Source organism: Drosophila eugracilis, unplaced genomic scaffold, assembly GCF_018153835.1.
Source record: "Drosophila eugracilis isolate 14026-0451.02 unplaced genomic scaffold, ASM1815383v1 contig_2088, whole genome shotgun sequence".
Lineage (NCBI taxonomy): Eukaryota > Metazoa > Arthropoda > Insecta > Diptera > Drosophilidae > Drosophila > Drosophila eugracilis.
Window position 1 is genome coordinate 6,461,367 of NW_024572964.1, and position 20,088 is coordinate 6,481,454.

Below are 20,088 nucleotides of genomic sequence, written 5' to 3' on the forward strand. Positions count from 1 at the left end.
GTTTCACTTCCAGTTCCGATTCTCTAAATATATTCTTATATAAGGTCGTCAACTTGAAAGAAAGATCACTGACGCAACATAATAAATGTCATTTGCGTACATAAATACTCTACGTGTACTTGACTAACAGAACGATACTGTCAATCAAAAACAAGGGACGGCGACAAACGGTCAAATTAGCACGCACTAACCTGAAATAACAAAATTAAGAAAGGGTTTCAGAGTTATTAATGACGTGCATTCAATCAAAATAGATTCCCAGCCGTACAATAATAGTACTTACAACATACGAGTTCCAGACAATGTCGCATATAACTCTATTTTTATGGCCACGAATTTGGGCGAGTAATCATCAAGGGTGCGTTGTTTAGAGAGCCCATGGGATAGCTTCATTCAAGCCATAAATTAATGTTGCCTTTAGGCCAACTTCGATTACATATGTAAGAGTCAAAATGCTATGACGACCATAATCCTTGTGAATCACTGACGTCATTGCCAACTATCAGTACAGCGGTAAGGACACGGATTGTCAGCCTGATTTAAAATTAGAAAGTCATCACGAAGAACCTCGCGCTACACCGAGTCAAATACTATATTAATAGGATATTCGTGTTAAAAGTAACCTCCGCATATCCCACAAACCAATTTGGAATGGGTGTGACCGGTGGTATGGCCAGTGATGGGAACGTCCATATAGTATATTTCATTTTTAATATTCCTCCTGACTTTATGCAGAACCTTAAAGAGCTTTTTATATATAGTAACATATTACAGAAAACGTCCAAAGGAATCATGCTTTAACTGAAGTGAGATACGTTATACATACCTTTTATATACCTTTTTAGGGGTCCACATAGGAACACATACCTCCCAACACTATTGATAGTACTCCCGCCTACGAGTCGAGTTCCACTTAGCGAGAGAGCGGTGACTACGAGTACTACCGTGATTACCTATCTGTCCCAGAGTGTCACTGTCCTGACCAGAGGGTCATAGCTCCTGGTCGGTCAATTGGTCGGGAACCGTCGTGGTGAACGGTACGCCATACGTAGGGCGGATACTGTCAAAGTTAAGTGGTATTTAAAGTGGTCGGGATGGACGTGCGAGCGTGTGCTTGGATAATGTGAACTTTGATTGAAAGATAATAATTACAAGCCACACAAAATCAATAATTGTTCAGTTCGAACTGTGAATAGTTAAATATAGTCGAGTGCCCAGCACCGACAGATCTCAAAAAAAAAGAGAGATCTATTATTGTGAAAGTGTAATCATTTGGCCACGGAACTCCATCTGAATATAAGCTGCAATCAATAATCGATTACTCATATACGAGTACAGCTGGGAACCGACAGGAGCAAATCAATAAACCTTCAATTGTTGTGATTACTTCAATGGCATGGGACTTTTCACAACTGCCAACAAACGCTGACATTTCCAGGACGTCCGTCGCACGCTTATTAGTGATCCAGGTACGAGTTCAAGTCGAGTAGAGTCCGCGAATGGATTTGTTTGTCTGTCCTCCAAAGGCAATTCACTGACCACCACATTTTCACATCCAAACGTTGTACATACGAGTATATCCCAATACGAAATCTAGGGCAATTATTTAGAACTATTGTCATTCGTCCGTCTGGGAAAGTGTTCAACACTCGTAGCAACAAGTTTGCTTACCACCATTTGCGTTCCAACTGGATTCGCTCTCATAGTGTACTAACGTTAATGTGAAGGCATTATTCCCAATGGTTGTAGTATTTTTCCCATACCACTAAAACCCATATCGGGCTATACAAACACCATCCATGGGTCAATGTCGAATGCGTGCCCGAGTTCACCTTTTGATTGGAACGCGCTTGCAAATGAAGATACAAATACTCTTAAGGGTATAAATTAACGCCCAGCTCGAGGCCAGCAGTATAAACATACATGAATAGTTAATGCCAGTTGGACTCCCATGGAATCAGGGGATAAAAGTATGTGCAGCGCGCGACAATTCTTGAATGACAACCCACAAAAGGCTCCCCTTCAAGTTTCCGAACTTGTCACTTTAAATAGTTTATCATGGGTAACGGAGCAGGTGCTTCAAACTAGGCCAAATTAGAAAGTGGCCCCATATGACCTGCCGTCCATTCAATTACGCTCTACAGAATTCCATGACGCCATAGCTCCAACGGAGAGAAGACGATGAGCAGTCACGAAGGAAGGTCCCACGAGAGGTCACACATCTTTCAGATACGCATCGATAGCGTTGAGGATGAGAGCACCGCCCCCATAACAGAGGCCAGTTCACGAGAGGATCTCATCGGCAGCGCCGCCCGAGAGGTCGACAGATCCAGCGAGCAATCGGTCTTTCAATTTCCCAGTAAGTAAATAACCGAATACATAGAATGGGAAAAAAGCTAATTAATAAACTCTAATAAAAAGACAAACTTATATGAAATATAAATTAAATCTGTATATTTTTTAATTTAATAAAAAAACAATAATCTCTCCAGGATTTCTTTCGGTGCCAACGCTGCGAAGCTCGCGCCACTCCCCAGACCCATCCACCAGGAGGGAGGTGATGTCCAGTCCGGCCAAAAGTGAGCGCATGAGCCACCGGAGTCAGACGAAGCTGCGACCACGAAGACTTAGCCAGGATAGTGGCATAGTGGCAGGAAGATTGATAGGATACGGGGTGAGTTTGACTACGGCATTAAATTTCAAAATTTACCACAATTGAAATTTATATCCCCAGGAGGGTGTTTTAATTGACTCTGACCTACAGTCAAGACCAATCGAAACGGATCCAAAAGATAGCACATACAGCTGCCAAGGGGAGGATAATGTTCCGGTAGGGAACACTAAACCTGCCACTCCGATTCCACCCAAATCGAAGTTAAGTGCCAATCGGGCTCGAGCAGGATCAGCTGCATATACGGAAAAGTGGCTTAACTCATCGGTGATGCGGACCAGCAATGGCAATCCCCTGTTCCCCAAAACCAACTCCATTACGGTGCCACTTCCCACACATTTGGAATCGGAATCGGCTGAACCAAGTCCCACGCAGGCATTCGGCCCCAAGATCGTGGGAAGTCATGAGGAGGATATACCTGGCACGGCAATGCGACGAAATTTGGGATTGAACTTGAGTGCCACTCTCGGTTCCGCTGAAAGAGTGAATCAATCTTATGAGATTATGGAGTCATCACACTCCAACGTTTTACCCGATCAATTTGGCTATCGGCAACTTGTTCCCACGGAAAGGAAGGCCTCGGATGCAACGAGTTCCATTAGCGGAAGTTACTACGGCAGTCGGAAAGCCAGCAAAAGCAATAGCCTGGGAGGCGAATCCGGAGATGAAAGAAGAGTTAGTAAACAGGATCGAGAGGGCTTAGATCCGGAGTCACTGATGTTCCGCGATGGCAGACGGAAAGTGGACATGGTGCTGGCCTGGGAAGAGGAGGATCTGGGCGTTATGACCGAGGCGGAAGCCAAACGTCGCGATAACCGACGTTCTTTCATGGAGAACCTTATCAAGGAAGGACTCGAGGTCGAGCTGGAGGACAAGTCGCAGTCCTTCAACGAGAAGACCTTCTTTTTGAAAATCCATTTGCCTTGGCGACTGGAAACACGACTGGCTGAGGTCATGAATCTGAAGCTACCCGTCAAAAGATTCATCACCATATCCGTTAAGCCATCATGGGTGAGATATTTTATACCATTCTATACTGGACCTGGAATTTTTTCACAATATATTTATTTATAGGATGAGGAGAACGTTGTGCTTAGAAATGTGCAATATTGGAAAGATGTCTGGCAGCGCTTGACCAAAAAGATACAGCTAGACCAAACCCTTCTGGAGGGAGAGACAACATTTAAGGCTGCAACAGCTAATGGAAACCCTGAAGAGCAGTAAGTGTTTGTAAAAATTAGTGATAACTAAGATAAAAATTTTATAATGTTTAACTGTTATTTATAATAAATTTTCATTCCTCCGCAATAGATTTATTGTTAAAGATCGCGCAACAGCCTTCACCAGTGCCCAACGATCGCTAATGGTGATGCAGGTTCTCATCCGGACACCCTTCGATGAGAGTGACCGCAGCGGCATTAGGCGGCTGATGAATGACGGCACCTATCTAGGCTGCTTTCCTCTCCACGAGGGGCGGTACGACCGACCTCACTCCAGTGGAATCTCCCTTGATCGGCGAGTTCTCTACCAGACATGGGCTCATCCTTCCCAATGGTACAAGAAGCAACCGCTGTGCCTGGTCAGAAAGTACTTCGGCGACAAGATTGCGTTGTACTTCTGTTGGCTAGGTTTCTATACGGAGATGCTCGTCTATCCGTCAGTGGTGGGTACCCTCTGCTTCATCTACGGATTAGCCACTTTGGAATCGGAAGACAATACTCCTAGCAAGGAGATCTGCAACGAATATGGCACGGGCAATATTACCCTATGTCCACTTTGCGATAAAGCCTGCAGCTACCAGCGACTCTCGGAATCGTGCCTTTTTTCACGGCTTACCTATCTCTTTGACAATCCCTCGACGGTGTTCTTCGCCATTTTCATGTCCTTCTGGGGTAGGTTTTTTAAAGGACCTCTTAAATAACTTTGTTTTTTTATAAATTTTAATTTTTATCTTAAAAACAGCCACCACATTCCTGGAGCTTTGGAAACGCAAGCAATCGGTTCTTGTCTGGGAGTGGGACTTGCACAACGTAGATATGGATGAAGAGAACCGTCCAGAATTCGAAACAAATGCCACTACATTTCGCATGAATCCCGTCACACGGGAAAAGGAACCCTACATGTCCACCTGGAACAGGTCGATAAGATTTGTAATTACCGGAAGTGCCGTCCTTTTTATGGTAAGATTCCCATAGCTTCTTATTTAAGAAATACAATATAATGAAATGACTTTTTAAGATCTCAGTGGTTTTATCTGCCGTGCTGGGCACCATACTTTATCGTATTACTCTGGTGTCAGTTATTTATGGTGGAGGAGGTTTCTTTGTGAAGGAGCATGCCAAGCTCTTTACCAGTGTTACGGCAGCCTTGATTAATTTGGTGGTCATTATGTTACTAACACGGGTAAGTCTAAGTTCAATCACCTAGAAATCAAAGGGAATTTATTTTCTACTTACAATTTTCAGATATACCACCGCATGGCCATAAGGTTGACCAATTTGGAGAATCCGCGCACCCATACTGAATACGAGGATTCCTACACTTTCAAGATATTCTTTTTCGAGTTCATGAACTTCTATTCTTCGCTTATCTATATCGCTTTCTTCAAGGGCCGGTTCTTTGATTATCCGGGAGATGATCAAGCTCGCAAAAGTGAGTTCTTCCGGCTGAAGAATGATATCTGCGACCCGGCAGGTTGCTTATCCGAACTTTGCATCCAATTGGCCATCATAATGGTGGGTAAACAGTGCTGGAACAATTTCATGGAGTACTTGTTTCCAAAATTTTGGAACTGGTGGCGGCAGCGGAAACATAAACAGGTGAGTTATATAATGATGGACTGAAAACCGGTTTTTCTTTTCAATTTAAAATTTGTTTTTTTCTATTTTAAGGCCACCAAGGATGAGTCTCATTTACATATGGCCTGGGAGCAGGACTATCATATGCAGGACCCAGGTCGCCTGGCACTTTTTGATGAATATCTTGAAATGAGTAAGAATTTTGACATATATCTCAAGGCCATAATTTCTTAAACTTTTTTCTTTTTATCAGTTCTTCAATATGGCTTTGTCACTCTGTTTGTAGCTGCATTTCCATTGGCACCGCTTTTTGCGTTGCTGAACAATGTGGCGGAGATACGTTTGGATGCCTACAAGATGGTCACGCAAGCTAGACGTCCTTTGGCCGAACGGGTCGAGGATATTGGAGCATGGTACGGTATCCTTCGGATCATCACATACACGGCAGTCGTTTCGAATGCCTTTGTGATAGCCTACACAAGTGATTTTATACCACGGATGGTCTACAAATTCGTTTATTCTGAAACCCACACTTTGGCTGGTTACATTGAGCACTCGCTGTCCATCTTTAATACCTCCGATTACAAGGAAGAATGGGGTGCCTCGGTCAGTGAACGAGATCCGGACACCTGCCAATATCGTGGTTATAGGTGGGTATAATCTCTTCTTAGTTGGATTTTCATATCTTTATATTCAACACTTGTAGAAACGGCCCCAAGGATTACGAGCCCTATGGACTGAGCCCCCATTATTGGCATGTTTTTGCTGCTCGTTTGGCCTTCGTAGTGGTTTTTGAGGTTGGTATAAAAATGTGGTTTCATTATATTCAAATTTATATTACTTTAACCTTATTATTATTTGAGTTTAATTACCAAATTGTATTTTTTGTAATCTATCAATAATCTATATCTGCACTTCCAGCACGTGGTGTTTGTAATCACTGGCATTATGCAATTTATCATTCCGGATGTCCCATCCGAGGTAAAAACTCAAATGCAGCGAGAGCAACTATTGGCCAAAGAGGCCAAGTATCAGCACGGGATCAAGCGTGCTCAGGGCGACAACCAAGACATTATGAGCCTGTTCCGGGACACCAGTAATCGAGCATCGATCGCCGGAAGCCAAGTAACTGCCCGAGGCAGCTGGGCTCGCCGATTCAGTCGACTGAGCGATGGACTAGATGCCCACGTAGAAGTGGCAGCCCGACCTCGAAGATCGGTGGAATCAACCGTATGGGAGGTTTCCTGACACGAGGAGGAGGCCGAAAGTGAGGCCCAGGACCAAAACAAAAGATGAGGCAGCAGCAGGATGTCCTGATGCAATAACCAATTCTCGTCTCCTTTCCAAAATCATTAACTTAGAATAATCTAATCATGTCTATTGTTGTTAATGCTCCACAGTTTATAGTTTTTGTTTAAACGCAAATATAAATATTGTAAATAAATAATTTTCAGTGTTGTCGTGAACTGAAATTAATCAGATATTCTATTTTAAAAGATTTTGTAGACAATTCCCCCTTTTAAAAAATTAACCATTTTAGACGTTGCCACGACAACCATTCCAACATAACTTTGTTTATGTCGTAGCAGCTTGTTTTATATATTTATAGAAAACCCACTGACGTATAAATTTTGATTTTTTTCTGAGACAAATTTTTTGATGATGAACAAAAAGCTTTCGCCGGAGGATGCATTTTACGAAAATTTGACCTTAGGCCTTATAAGGACCCTCTGTAAGTATGCAGTTATAGGAAGACTATTGTCCTGTAAAATACAAAGCTTCCAAACTTCCAGCCAATGTGCCAAGAGTATGTAATGTGACATTGGAGCGACGACAACCACTGAATTCCTGCCAGGTGGTCAATTGGGAACAAAGACACTGTGTTTACCTCCCTGAAGATATGAAGAAGTTTTACATATCCTCGGACGGATTCATCCTGAACTGGAGTTACCAGTATGCTCGTAAGTGTGATGTTCTGGTTTCCCTGTTTCCGGTGCATATCTCTCCCATTTCAGCTAACGATATTCGTCGTGTGGGTCACATTCACTTTCCTCATCTGCTGCAGGTGACTCTTCTACGAGAGAACATCGAAACTACTGCTAGCCATTCCGCCAATTCAACGGCTTTGCCCAATAGCAACTCGGATGTTTTGGGTGCATCAAGCAGCTCACAATCCATTCCACCTCCGGTTTCATCCGGCAAGGACAAGTGGGGCAACGCCACGCCCATTATAACGGCTAAATCAAAAATTTTCGAGATCAACAATGTTAATGAAGTGGCCAAGGTAATAATCTTTACACTGTTAGATTTTATACAATGTTCTAGAAAGTTATGTGAGTCACTTGATATTTTTTTTTTTAATAGGTATGCATGCTGTACGAGTCCACAAGTTCCAACAATCCAAAGTTTTATCTGCTAGAGCTGAGCACTTTGAGCTGGCAGTTTTTGGCAGACACTTTCAGTGAATACCTCCGAATGGCCATCGCCCATTTGGGACTGCCGTACTGGGAGCTGTGCTTCTCCACCTGTGGCCTGCCCTCTTGGACAGAGCAGCTGTTTCTGCTCCTGGCCCCGCATCTTCTTGAGGAACATGAGCCAAGACGAGGGCGAGTACTAAATCCCGCTTGCGAGCATCCGTACAACATCATCGATCCAAACATTTTTAGGGGCAAACCAAAAAGCGTAGCAAAGGCCACGGCCAGCAGCACCAAGCAAAATCATAATAAGTGACTTTCAGTAGAAAAGTAAACAATTTATTTGAGGGTATGTAAATGCCACAGAACAATGAAATGAATACGTGCAAGAGATATTTTTAAGTTTAGACTGGATCAATATATACGGATGAAGAAAGCGCAAAAATCAAATAGGCAAATTCAAGTAATCTATCGATCAATAAAATTCGCATTGGATAGCAGCTTTCTTATAATATTCTAGGTCTATACAATATTTTATTGTATACGATTTTCAGCTTTTAAATAAGCTTGCACCATATTTTTAAGATTGATTATTTGCAAATAATCTTTTATATTAAAAAATATCTGAATACCGGTTTAAGCTTGGATTTTGCCTTATGACTCACTCTTAAAACATTGACCCACCCTAAAGTACAGAACGTGGGATGACGGTTATAATTTGACTTAGTAGAAATCCGAGCTCTTATCTTCTAAATCGGCCAACATCTTGTCTCTGATCTGGGGCCGTGGATCCTCTGTGATCTCGGTGGGAACTGCTCCCGCTTGTCCCAGCATAAATTCAAGCTCCTCGGCGGTCAGCTTCTCGCCACGGAGCTCCAGGGGACCGATATACTGCTTGCGCAGCGATCCTTCGTGGTAAATGAAAATGGTGGGCAGGTTTTTCTCAGGGAAGTTCGGTATGCAGGTGGTGGCAATGGAGCGCACGAACTTGGTCTGCGGGAAGCGGACGGCCAGCTGCTGCATGTGGTGGTGGATCAATGCGCAAAGTGGAACACCGTTAGCGTACAGGTGAAGAACCACCCAGATACCCTCGCCGGCCTTGGTGACCTCGTTGACATAATCTTGTCCAGAGATCTCGCGCACGGATCCAAAACGTGCCTTTTCGGCGGTGGCTCTCATCTCGGCGATGCGCCTTTGACGATATTGCTCTAGAACAGCCTCATCCTCGGAGTCTTCCAGTTCGTCGAGTTCGTCTAGCGACATGTCGTCAATTTTCTTGTCCCTCTGTCCCTCGTTTAGTGGGAGATCCGTACGCCGCTGAATAGCATCGTCCATCAACTTTTGGATTTGATCCTCCGTGATTTCAGCTTCCTTCGCCTTTGGTCCAATGATTCCCTTGGCCCGCAGCACATCATTCCACTCGGTGTCTTCATTTGGATCCTACGGAGAACAAAGCCACGTGAGTTTTCATTCATAAATTTTCATTACCAAATATGGAGTTTATTTTTGGGTGCAACAAAATCACACCCACAATCTCAATTTCAATCGGAAACCCATTGTTGTTTGAATAATCAAAACAATATAATTTAATCATTGTTGTTAACTTACCTGCATTTTTAAAGATTTTACTTCGGGATATAAATAATTTAAGTAAATTCAGTAAAATCAAATTCCAAAAGCGTGCACCGTTTTTATAAACTAAAAATAAAATTGAAATGTTCTAAACGAAGTGACTCATGACCAGGGATGGAGCGAATACCGATACATCGCATACGGTCAGCCGTTTAGAGATGGCATCTTTAGAGATACTTAACGAGCGTAAAGCTCAAATTGTTGATAAGTAATATTTTCATAGTAATGTTAATATTATTAAATTTATATATATATATATAGACATTTACAAATTTTAAAGACATATATATATATATATATATATAGACATTTACAAATTTTAAAGACAACAACTTTAATTAAATTTATATGATATATGATAATTTTTTAAGCTTTTAATATTTAATGAAACAAATTCATATGGACTTAAGTTACTAAAATAATTTCTAATAACTACAAGCCCTTTATATCCACAAGTCATTTCACTAAAATTATAACTCACTAGTCACAGAGCTGACTCAAACTGATATAATCCCACTCCGACTGGAACACACACTCTGCTACCTTTATCAAATTTGTATAACCCAATAAATACATTTTCAAGACCCACAATTTAACTCTAAAATAAATTGTTTAATTCATTCAATTATTTAACAACGTAACCATTCTTTTAAAACCTTTAACATTTACAGGGGGGATTTTTTAAGATTACGTTTCCTCAGATGCCTTGTAGTAGTTATTAAAACTAATAATACAAATGAGATCATCGATTTCCTCCTGGTAGCCAGAGGCGGCTGCCTTGTTTCCCAAATAGATGAGATAGTTCATAAACTTCTCGAACTCGACTTCCTCTTGTAACAGACGTTTAAAGCGGGGGTGCACAAACTGATTATCTTGATCCATAATGAAAGACTGTGACTGAATGACTCTAAAATAATTGAAATATAAAAAATGTTTCATTTGGTTAAGAATAAAACTAACTTGCAAAAGCGTAGTATGATAACAAGAATATTATCGATGGTTTCCTTTATCTTAGCACTTCGTCGATTAAGTAAAGCCAGGAAGGCCACCCTCTTCAAGTATGCGGCATGATGCTTGTACAATTCTTCTATGGAATCAGCAGAGCACAGCTGCTCCTTGAAACTCTTCCATGTGGCCTGTAGAGCTTTGGCCACCAGATGCGTCTGGTACGAGGTCATAAAGTGCGACAGCTTGTTGCGCATCATCTGCAAGTGCCGAAAATGTGCACATGTCCGAAGTTCCTGTCCAAGAAGTTTTCCCGTCTGCTGTAGATATTCATAGGTTCCTTCCAAGACGAAGCTTACATGACGTAGCTTCAGTAAGTACCCAAATATCTGGCCATATTTGGCAATCGTTTCCGAGCTAATCACGAGGTTTAAAGGCCAGTCTATTTTGCAGTGAAGCATTAGCATGGAGGTGGCGTCTACAGACAGGAAATTTAGCGTATCTGGTATAGTAGTGCAATTAAGAGTAAGATTCTGAGACACCGTGGTTTCATCCGATGAGCAAGCCGATAGGGCATTGGTTAGGATGGTGTCTAAAATGCCTTTTTGGCAAAGACTCGGTGGATCAACACCAGCCTTTATTTTTTTCAGGATATCACTAGTCAGTGTTTCTCCAAACTGTCCGTCTAGCAGAAAAAAGTAGTTTCTGAGTTTGCGGAAATGTTCGCAGATACGCATCTCCTGAAAGATCCTAATTACCTCATTGCGGAGAAGGGCATAGTATGCGTTTACGGGAGTCATCACAGAAAACTGCAGCCAATATTGGGCCATAAAAGGATCGATACTGTCCGATATATTGGGAACAGCGTTTTGCAACTCCCGTCCGACATCTTCTTCCTCCATATTAAAGGGCGAGGGCAGTCTTAAAGCATGCCTAAGGTCTTCCGATTGTTTCATTGGATTATCACTTACAAGTTCGGCCTTTTTAGACTCCGGGCACAAAGTTTCCCTGTATTCACCAACATTGTTATTATTAGCAGCATCGTTGTCAGCTATTTCAGGCATATCTGCAATTTCTGTGAATTCCTTTGGTGTGAGACCACCGATATCAACGTCGGAGGTGGTGGACATTGGCGTTAGCACTGATAAAGGTACTTCCACGTGGAGCATGTTGAGTTCTAAAGGCAAGCAAGGCATCGCTTTTTTTTCCGTATCGCCCAGGCTAATACCAAATTCGCTCTCCAAAACCCGCCGCCGATTCTTGGCGCGTTCCGTATTAGAATTTCTTTGCCAATGTAAACGGTTGGTGTGCTCATCGTCTAAGGTGTTAAAACTAGAAAATCCATCATGCTGTTCATTTCGCCGTCGGTTGCGCTGCATATCGCTTAATGCCTCTGTTTCAGGGCAATTAAGATTTGCATTAATGTCAGAAGGAAGTTGAGCGCGCAATCCAGAACTCGTACTAGTGGTTGATGTGTCCGTTTGTTTTACATTTACTCGTGTTTGGCACTCCTGAAATTGATCCGAGGAGAGTGCATGCTGTCGATTGCGTATAAGTTCTGTTTGGGCTGGCTGCTCATTGGAGTTAAGTACATCGGAGTGACTTCGTTGATACTGAACCCAATTGGAAAGTGAAACTGGTAACTCTTTCACATCTCGCTGCTCCACATCTCCTGGCTGATCTAATTTAACATCTGGTGGTTTATCAGACTGTCCAACTGCTTCATCCTTTAGCTTCTCCCCATCTTTGTCTGATATGGATTCTGTTCGACAATCAGGTCCTTCGAGACAGGATGTATAACTAAGGTCGCTATATGTGCTTTGGTCGGGACTGATAACCTCATGTGTGTCTTTTTCGATTAAGTCTGCTGCAAGCTGTATCACTTCCTTTTGCAACTCTTGTTTTTCCCGTTTCAGGTGTATATCTTCTAGCAGTTCCCTTTCCCGGATAAAAGCAAGTTCATTGACTATCTCCTGCTTCCGCTTCTCAAGCCGATTTTGCTGATGAAGTTCCTGCTCCGCATTGATTTTATCATATAGTAGTTTTTTCTGAGCATTTGCCTTCAGCTGAAGCACACGTTGTTCCTCTTCCCATGCGTCAAAGTAAGCTTGTGTTCGCTGAACCATGAGATTCGCAAATACTCGTTTGGTCGCCATGCGCTCTTCGAAGATGCTTTGCATACTACACGACCCAAATCGTTGGTAAATTCCGGCATACTTATTGGCCAGCCTGTGACGCATCTCTTTGACCTCCTCCACCGTTAGACAAACCACAATATCTGGGTACTCCACATTAAAGACGGGGTGCTGCAGTGGTATAAATATAAATGTTTCTTTGCTTATAATCCTCTACAAACCTGAGGGTTATATGCCTTAAGCACCTGGCTGTACTTCCCGCACTGAAGGATTTCATGCTCACAGCCAGATAAGAATTTTGGAACCTCTTCGATGACCACTTGATAGCCATTGTCAAAGAACTCCTTACTGCACTCATTTACCAGCGATGTTGATGTGTTAAGGCAACGGTTGATAAAAATCTCATTAACAGCCGTGTCCAGTTCTCCTCGGTAAATCCATTTTTGTAATTGCACAAAGTACCTTTGGGTCACAAAGCGCATTATATACAAAAGGAGATCCTGGACATCAACGTTTCCGCAAATGTTGATGGCCCACCAAATGCGACTAAGCAGAACGGCACCTGATACCCCAGTGTCCACGTTTACTAAATATAAAATAAAATCAATTAAGCAACGATCCATTTCATAATTATTTCAGCAGAATGAAATCTTACATCTTGGCTCAATTTTGAAAATAATTTCCAGCTGATGAACTAGCTCCATGGCGTGACGGGCATAGAACAGCAGCTGGAAGGGGCTATCGGCTGGCAAAGTGAGCATAAACTGCCGGTTGGTGGCTAAGAAATCCACCAAGATTTCTCGCATGGCCTTAAACAAAATTCAATTTTGGAATCGATCAGCAGAAAGTTTTAAGTACGACTCACCCGATTTAGGGGCCTTTCCAAGCGCGTTCTGGAGTTTCTGTTTAACTTTGAGCGAGCACTTAAACGCCGAAAGGCAGAACCGGCACGCAGAAACGGATATGCAAAATCTTCCAGTACCTCCGGTAGCACAGTGCGCAACGTGGTGTTAGGTCTCATTACCAATTCCAGTTTATCTGTCGGCGAACATGGAAACGATGCCGACGGAAGCCCTGCTGCTGCTTTCTTTAGGTGATCAATTAGTGTTGCTTCCTCCATATAGTAGAGCTCCAAATCCTTGTTTTGAAGGAGCTTTAGCTCATTGGTCATCATGCGGTCTGAAATAAAGAATTTCTCCGGACCAGGTTTCCGCACAAAAGGCGTTTCCGCCTGGGCAACGGGGGTCTTATCTTTTAAGACTGGCAGTCGAGGAGGTGGTTCCATTCGTGGTTCACTGTCCCCCCTCATTCGAGCCATAGACTCCACAAGGCCAAACCTTGACAAATGAGATTGCATAATCTTGGGACGTGGCTTATCCTGAGAAGGCTCGGATTTTTGGTTGCTAATCAGAATTTCTGAGTAGGGCTGTAATTGCAGGGGTTTTAGGGCACGTTTCATCTGATCCATGGATTTTAGCATCTTTGGGTGCCATGGCTCTTTCGTCAGGGGTTCCATGGTTTCATTTAGTTGCAGTATCCCTGGTTTAAGACGCCTTATCACAACGTCAGAGGGGATTTCAGTAACCTTCTCTGTTTTTTGAGGGTTTTTAGCATCTTGTCCGTCTAGCAGATTTTCAAATGAGTGTAGTTTGTCCCTCTGTTTTAAGTTCTGTTTCACCTCGCTGCTCACCTGGTAGAGCAGTTCAAGTTTTTCCTGCGTGGACATCGTCCTACTAAAGAGCAATGCTTCATATATTTTTGAGCGCCTTCTGGCGACCAACGCAGCTGTAGGAAGTTTGGGTGTCTGCTCATCCGAGACCAACAAAGTGGCCAGGTGGGTCACCAGATCAAAAACACTTTGGTTGCACTGAGACATTGATGCCATCGAATTGCCTTGAAAGATCCTAAATAATAATATATTTCTAATAACATAAAATAAGCAAGAGGACTACAGCTTGGTGTGACCGTACTCCATTTTTTAAAAATACCAACTATTTGAACTTGGATTTAATCCCTGTAAATACAGAATAATATAAGGAATTCCAATGGACTGCACACGATTTTAAGGTGCCCGTCTTTTTGAATTCTCAAAAATATTTTTACGAACCCAAAAAAAAGGACTTTTGCCTATAAAAGCTTAAACGTTTGATTAATCAAAAACTTATCTCGGTAGAAAAATGAAATTAACTCGTGGACACTTTCGAGCGATCACTTTTCACAACTTTCGATGTGGATTATCACGACAATAGTGCATAATAGATGAACTTAAATCTTTGTATGGTGAAGAAGCGCATCCTATAGCACTGTGATAAACTGGATTAATGAATTCCATCGTGGCCGATGCTCGCTTGAAGACGAAGGTCAGGGTGAATCAGTTGTTGTGCCGGAGAACGTTGATGCCGTGCATGAATTGATAATGAATTGATCGTCATGTGACATATTGTGAAATTGAGACATCTTTGAGCATATCTTCCACCAGAATACATTCGATATTGCATGAACACCTGGCCGTAATAAAGGTTTGTTCTCGACGTTTTCATTAACCATATTACCAGAAATGTGACCCCTCGTATGATCTAGTTTTGTGCTTGAAAACTAGGTTTTTTCATAGTTCTTTTTCCATTAAAAGAGTATTTACGATATACACTAAATTAAAAAGTTTTAAATATATTGTTACAAATACATAATATTCTATGTTTGCCCTTTGGCTTACAATATTAGCTTAGTTACCTTATTTCTGTATTCGTAACACATTTAGAATATAGAAATGCCGAATTTGAAATTGAATCTATTTTAGTTTTCCGGTTGTCTCAAAATTTATGCGAATTACATTTAGTTGCATGCCATTTTTGTATTTTAAGGTTGGTTTTTATCTGAACTTGCGTGGGAACATCAAGAGAGTAGCTATATGGCTAACGGGGTAAATGATTATAAATGAGAACGTTCTGTGACTGTTGACAGGCTATTGCAAAGGTGTTGCTGCAGCGGGGAGTAGTTGACCAGGTGGTGTGGCCTGCACAGATGCCTGCGCACCTGGTGATCCCTCCTGCTCTAGCTTTCTGTCGTGCACGACCACGTTCCCCATTAGCACGAATCATGAAGCACTGTTCGTCTCGCCGTTGCTCTCGTGGAAGTTTGTGCCATTAACGATGAAAGAGGTGCCCAGGCCGTAAAGGTGTCCAGAGTACTTCGCATGGTCGATGTTGTCCTCGAAGAACATCTGAAAAAGTTTTAAATTACATTAGGCGGACATCTAATTTTAAATCTGGTTTGGAATGGGACAGGATAAACGATTCACAAAGCAGTTTCTGAAAATTGAAATGGTATGAAAAAACGATCACCTAAGCCAGCAAGTTTACTTTGATATTAATAAGCGTTAAAAGCACATACATATCTACCGCAGCAATTTTTAGTGTATCCCCAATGAGATCGGAGTTATTTATAAATATTATTTACATACCGTTTACCGATGATGATTAAATGGAGTTTACCGATGGTGGTTAGATGAAGGTTCTACACTATTAATTTTCTTATTTTGGTTCGTTAGCATGGGAGTGGGGTTTGCTTGGGGGGTTGCACTTGCTACGCTGATACACACAGTGCACTGTGTGAAAACATATGTCAGCAAAGCGCTTTAATTTGCAAAAAAGAAACGTTACTTTATGAATTAAAAAAAAATAAGAATATCTTTAAACTTAAAACTAAAATGAGCTACAAATCGAAATGTTTTAGATGCGGTTAATAAGAATAAAAATACTTCCATTAAGTAAACCAAGCCGTAATAATTCAAATAACAATTGATAATCATTAAGATGTAAATGCAATGCCCAAACACCAAATAATATAAATAAAAATTTAAAAAGAAAATTAATTCCAATTCATTTAATTTTCCATTAAAATCCAGCAAGTCTCTCATCTCATTTTGTCTCACGAGCTTTAAAACTAAATAATCATGTTTCACATGGCTTTACAGTTTCAAACTAACTAAAAACACTTCAAATTATAGACTTCATTTATAAATTGTGGGTCGCAGGCGCTGCAGATTCTGCAGGCAATAACAACTAAATACATATACATCCTATGTATGAAAATGAGTGAGTTGTGACAACCATAAAAAACCTTAAACCTAATGGGTGATGATCATGATGTGGGCGGAGGCAAGTTGTGTTAGTAGAGGCAAGGGCTCGGCAACTGAACTACTGTCTAATAATCCGAGTTGGTTTTGGCCATCGAATCGGAGTAGACGCAAAGCAAGTGGGCCAACGATGAGCCATTGCGCTCCGGCGAACCGGGAGTAGCGGGAGGCGTCACCATAAAGGCGCTCGAGGTGAGCGCCTCGCTGGAGGAGCTGTTGTCGCCCGTGCCGTTGCCACTGCTAATTATCGCAGAGTCGTCGGGGACAGATCCCCCGATGTACACCGGACGGCTCAGCAGGTCGATCCGGCTGACCGACGGCTTTATGTTCATGGTGTTCTCAAGCAGATAGGGAAAGAGTACAACGGGCGCTTCTGGGTCAAAGTGCAAATCATTTGTGTGCAGTACCTCACGCATTTTGAAGAAAGCCATGCCCGTAAGCAGGGCATCGGAACCAGCCTGATGCTGCGGGCCCACTCGACGCAGTTCCAGCTGATCGGCCACTTCCTGCAGACCGCCCTTCAGGGTCTTGCAAGACTTCATCAAATACTTGATGTCGAAGATGTTGGGAAAGTAGATGTGCAACAGCTCGAAAAAGTCTCCCTCGTCTGCGGGCAGATTTTGATCAGTTAGCAACTTCAGAAGGTAACCGAAATCGTAGCCGGAGTGGAAGCATAGCCACTTAATGTTGTCCACTAGCACGATCCCGGAGCTCATTAGCAGCTCGGCGAACTCAATGGGATCAATGCCATCTTCCTCGTGCTTCTTGAACTGAATGCCAGAGTTCTGCAGCAAGTCGATCGAGTCCTGTGCATACATGTCCTCGCTAGAGATACAAAGGATAGAGTAGATTCTAGATTAGTCAATTCAAAATTACCTCAGGTTAAACTTAAAGTTAAACTGCCAGGTAGAGTAGCCAGGCGGCGTTTTCCCATCATCATCCATGAAAGTTAGGCCTAATTGGATGATCCGAAGCAGGTCTACATTGCAGCGCAGCAGCTGGTAATGGTAGTCAGCTGTGGAGCGAAACTCGCCGACGGGCCTTGCCACCACACCCGGAAACTCAGTGTCCATGGCCACATAGTGATACTTCTGCACCACTTTGCGAATAGTGCGGAACTCCTCCTCCAGGTTATGCTTCCACACGTCCCGAATGCCGCACTCTTCGTTGCTTGGTATGTGGACTTGGCCATGTGCCGCGCCACTGATGGCCGAGGGCATTGTCTGCGAAAGGTATCGATTATGGGTCAAACGACAGGGTAATATTTTACATTTTTTGAGGGATACAGTGTTCATTTGTGTGTGGGATTGTGTGTTTTGGTGTGCCATCTAAGATACGAATTAATTACGAATTAATCACTTACAGATGAGTTCCATAAATTTAAAGGGCAGAGCAATGATAGTCAATCATATAAACAAAGTGTAGACATATGTTTAATTATTTTACTGTTTTTGATAGATTTGCTTATAATTCCATTACGACTTTCCCAATTTATTTTTAAAACTCAAGAATAATTAGCCGATTTGACTTTTATGAAAAATTTATCCAGTTTACTATTATATTCCCCATTTCGTGATCTTGGCTAAATAAGAAATTGCTCTACCCAGTGTCTTGTGTTTTTGTGTATTTGTGAGGGGTGAGGGTTAGCAACATAATAAAATAGCTGATCCAATTGGTTAAACACGTTAGCGCAACTAAACAAGAGTTTGTAATTGAAGTTTGGCCAATATCGCTGTTAGAGGTGCTATAATTTTGCTGCTTGTACGAAAGAAGAACGAAAAAATCAAACAATAACAAAACAAAGGCATGTGAAAGAAACTTTTTTTTTTTGGATATTTGCTTGGAGGTGGTTACTGGAGTGATTGGGATTACGATGGGCGCTACTTACATCGTCGCCGGACGTCGCCTGGTGCGCACTCTTCGCCGCCGGATCAGCCACCTCTTCGCACTGACCTACAACCAAGCCTCAAGCAACAAGTTCCTCTTGGGTAAATGGTATTACGCTTTGATTCTGGCGATCAATGCTCTTGATCAAATACAGGGGAATCGGAATATGTATGTACAATTGAATCTGCCCTTACAAGACTATTATACCAAAATTGTATCGCATTCATTAACACTTATTCAAATGATCACGGACAAGACATGTAATACTGATGCTGAATATAGATACCGTTAGGTATAGCTTGTTTTTATAAGATGTCTGTGTCGATTTACTTGGACGAGTTTATCTTTGTTCGTAATTAAATTGAGACATCATAGTTTAAGGTTAAGTTATAACTTGGTTTTAAATTGGGCAGTTCGGGTGCAAAAAAGGCTTTAGAAACATTATGTCGTGTTAACCGTAATAATAAATCAATTGATTAAACATTTGGTATCAGGGTGTTTAGCCCAAGATTATGTATTTAAATAACATTTTTATTAATTCACCTCTTCCTGTTCCATTGGCTTATGCGTACAGATAGCGAATAATTAAATTTTAAGGGCAGAAACTGCTTCTTTCAGCCTGCTTCGAACAAAATACGAGTATAAGGTAAAAAATCGAAGTAATTTAAGAAGTATTTCGCAGCAAGCCGGTGCTTGTCATTACTCAATACCAATTTTCTAATGACACTGACAACGGCACAGTGTAATATTCTAAGAATTTTGACATTGGGTTTAAAAGAGAAGATTTTACCAATAGGTAAGGAGGAAATTGTCATAAGAACCATTTTATTTTATTAATAAAATTAAGCACCCAAGGACCAAAAGAAAAACAGTTAGAACGCCCTACGAAAACTGCACACACGCATACCCATACGGCAACGAGACACACACACACATGCAGCGGCATTGAAGATGCATTTGCATTTGCAATTCTTATGCCATGGAAAACCGATGCCCTGAAAACCGGCCCATCGATGTGAAAATCCGTACACCCACACATTTTCGCACTTAGCTTACCCATTTCATAATATTCGATGATAAACTTTGTGGATTTTAGCTATTAGCACAAACTGAATATTTCGTTCCGCGTCTCCTTATGTTCGCGGAGGGCAAAAGAGAAGGCGGCAAGCTGGTAAAATTAGTTTCTTTTCGGCACTTCCACGTCTTGCTCAGCGGTCCTATGTTGTTGGAGCTTTAACTGACAAAGTCCTCGGTGTTCGACGATGACTTTTAATTGACTATAATCGGCGAATTTTGTTTGCGAGCCGCGCAAGTGCCATAATAAAATAATATGTTCGTGATTCCGACAGTGTGGGTAAGCGCTTGCCTTTTGATTCCAGTGCTGAACAACGTCAAATTACAAGAATATCGATAATTTTGACACTATTGTGCGGCTCTACTTTGAATTTTGAGTTGTGTACATTTGTATCGG

The 20,088-nt window shown here is 41.9% G+C and overlaps 5 protein-coding genes across 7 annotated transcripts; 2 read left to right on the forward strand and 3 right to left on the reverse strand.

Annotated features, from left to right (window-relative positions):
• Window positions 1–1,039: 1,039 nt before the first annotated feature.
• On the forward strand, window positions 1,040–6,907 carry LOC108107591 (anoctamin-4). Its single transcript, XM_017215154.1, has 13 exons — window positions 1,040–1,469; window positions 2,145–2,359; window positions 2,493–2,674; window positions 2,735–3,682; window positions 3,746–3,891; window positions 3,983–4,563; window positions 4,634–4,851; window positions 4,910–5,074; window positions 5,137–5,490; window positions 5,563–5,662; window positions 5,723–6,119; window positions 6,176–6,266; window positions 6,391–6,907. Exons 2-13 carry the CDS (start codon window positions 2,182–2,184, stop codon window positions 6,715–6,717), a joined length of 3,687 nt encoding a protein of 1,228 aa, XP_017070643.1. The 5' UTR covers window positions 1,040–1,469; window positions 2,145–2,181; the 3' UTR covers window positions 6,718–6,907.
• Window positions 6,908–7,068: 161 nt separating this feature from the next.
• Window positions 7,069–8,207, forward strand: LOC108108223 (tubulin polyglutamylase complex subunit 2). The gene is made up of 4 exons (XM_017216191.2): window positions 7,069–7,201; window positions 7,263–7,430; window positions 7,485–7,753; window positions 7,834–8,207. The coding sequence occupies exons 1-4, from the start codon at window positions 7,129–7,131 to the stop codon at window positions 8,197–8,199; spliced, it is 876 nt and encodes a 291-aa protein (XP_017071680.1). The 5' UTR covers window positions 7,069–7,128; the 3' UTR covers window positions 8,200–8,207.
• On the reverse strand, window positions 8,201–9,631 carry LOC108108224 (viral IAP-associated factor homolog). The gene is made up of 2 exons (XM_017216192.2): window positions 9,492–9,631; window positions 8,201–9,323 (listed from the first exon to the last, which is right to left on the reverse strand). Exons 1-2 carry the CDS (start codon window positions 9,495–9,497, stop codon window positions 8,607–8,609), a joined length of 723 nt encoding a protein of 240 aa, XP_017071681.1. The 5' UTR covers window positions 9,498–9,631; the 3' UTR covers window positions 8,201–8,606.
• Window positions 9,632–10,106: 475 nt separating this feature from the next.
• LOC108108152 lies at window positions 10,107–14,569 on the reverse strand. 2 transcript variants are annotated; one of them, XM_017216083.1, is made up of 6 exons: window positions 14,286–14,355; window positions 13,461–14,218; window positions 13,251–13,404; window positions 12,817–13,181; window positions 10,476–12,766; window positions 10,107–10,422 (listed from the first exon to the last, which is right to left on the reverse strand). In XM_017216083.1, the coding sequence occupies exons 2-6, from the start codon at window positions 14,109–14,111 to the stop codon at window positions 10,203–10,205; spliced, it is 3,681 nt and encodes a 1,226-aa protein (XP_017071572.1). In that variant the 5' UTR covers window positions 14,112–14,218; window positions 14,286–14,355; the 3' UTR covers window positions 10,107–10,202. The 2 variants fall into 2 exon arrangements, with proteins under 2 accessions (XP_017071572.1, XP_017071571.1); XM_017216082.1 differs by having other exon boundaries at window positions 13,461–14,569.
• A 668-nt stretch (window positions 14,570–15,237) lies between these two features.
• LOC108107804 (CCR4-NOT transcription complex subunit 7) lies at window positions 15,238–19,992 on the reverse strand. 2 transcript variants are annotated; one of them, XM_017215534.2, is made up of 5 exons: window positions 19,674–19,991; window positions 18,619–18,756; window positions 17,607–17,953; window positions 17,138–17,555; window positions 15,238–15,815 (listed from the first exon to the last, which is right to left on the reverse strand). In XM_017215534.2, exons 3-5 carry the CDS (start codon window positions 17,948–17,950, stop codon window positions 15,690–15,692), a joined length of 888 nt encoding a protein of 295 aa, XP_017071023.1. In that variant the 5' UTR covers window positions 17,951–17,953; window positions 18,619–18,756; window positions 19,674–19,991; the 3' UTR covers window positions 15,238–15,689. The 2 variants fall into 2 exon arrangements, with proteins under 2 accessions (XP_017071023.1, XP_017071022.1); XM_017215533.1 differs by lacking the exon at window positions 18,619–18,756 and having other exon boundaries at window positions 19,674–19,992.
• Between the last annotated feature and the right edge of the window lie 96 nt (window positions 19,993–20,088).

What these genes read in the sequence shown, in the direction of transcription:
- LOC108108223 (XM_017216191.2), top strand. Translation starts at nt 7,129, where the DNA reads ATGATGAACAAAAAGCTTTCGCCGGAGGATGCATTTTACGAAAATTTG. An exon ending in CTGGAGTTACCAGTATGCTC is followed by an intron (nt 7,431 to 7,484) that starts GTAAGTGTGATG and finishes CTCCCATTTCAG; the next exon opens with CTAACGATATTCGTCGTGTG. An exon ending in ATGTTAATGAAGTGGCCAAG is followed by an intron (nt 7,754 to 7,833) that starts GTAATAATCTTT and finishes TTTTTTTAATAG; the next exon opens with GTATGCATGCTGTACGAGTC.
- LOC108107591 (XM_017215154.1), top strand. Translation starts at nt 2,182, where the DNA reads ATGAGCAGTCACGAAGGAAGGTCCCACGAGAGGTCACACATCTTTCAG. An exon ending in TCATTATGTTACTAACACGG is followed by an intron (nt 5,075 to 5,136) that starts GTAAGTCTAAGT and finishes TACAATTTTCAG; the next exon opens with ATATACCACCGCATGGCCAT. An exon ending in TGATGAATATCTTGAAATGA is followed by an intron (nt 5,663 to 5,722) that starts GTAAGAATTTTG and finishes TCTTTTTATCAG; the next exon opens with TTCTTCAATATGGCTTTGTC.
- LOC108108152 (XM_017216082.1), bottom strand. Translation starts at nt 14,480, where the DNA reads ATGGCATCAATGTCTCAGTGCAACCAAAGTGTTTTTGATCTGGTGACC. An exon ending in TGGAAAGGCCCCTAAATCGG is followed by an intron (nt 13,405 to 13,460) that starts GTGAGTCGTACT and finishes ATTTTGTTTAAG; the next exon opens with GCCATGCGAGAAATCTTGGT. An exon ending in TTAAGGCATATAACCCTCAG is followed by an intron (nt 12,767 to 12,816) that starts GTTTGTAGAGGA and finishes ATACCACTGCAG; the next exon opens with CACCCCGTCTTTAATGTGGA.
- LOC108107804 (XM_017215533.1), bottom strand. An exon ending in AACTTTAAGTTTAACCTGAG is followed by an intron (nt 17,556 to 17,606) that starts GTAATTTTGAAT and finishes TTGTATCTCTAG; the next exon opens with CGAGGACATGTATGCACAGG. An exon ending in CTTTCTTCAAAATGCGTGAG is followed by an intron (nt 15,816 to 17,137) that starts GTACTGCACACA and finishes AAACTTTTTCAG; the next exon opens with ATGTTCTTCGAGGACAACAT.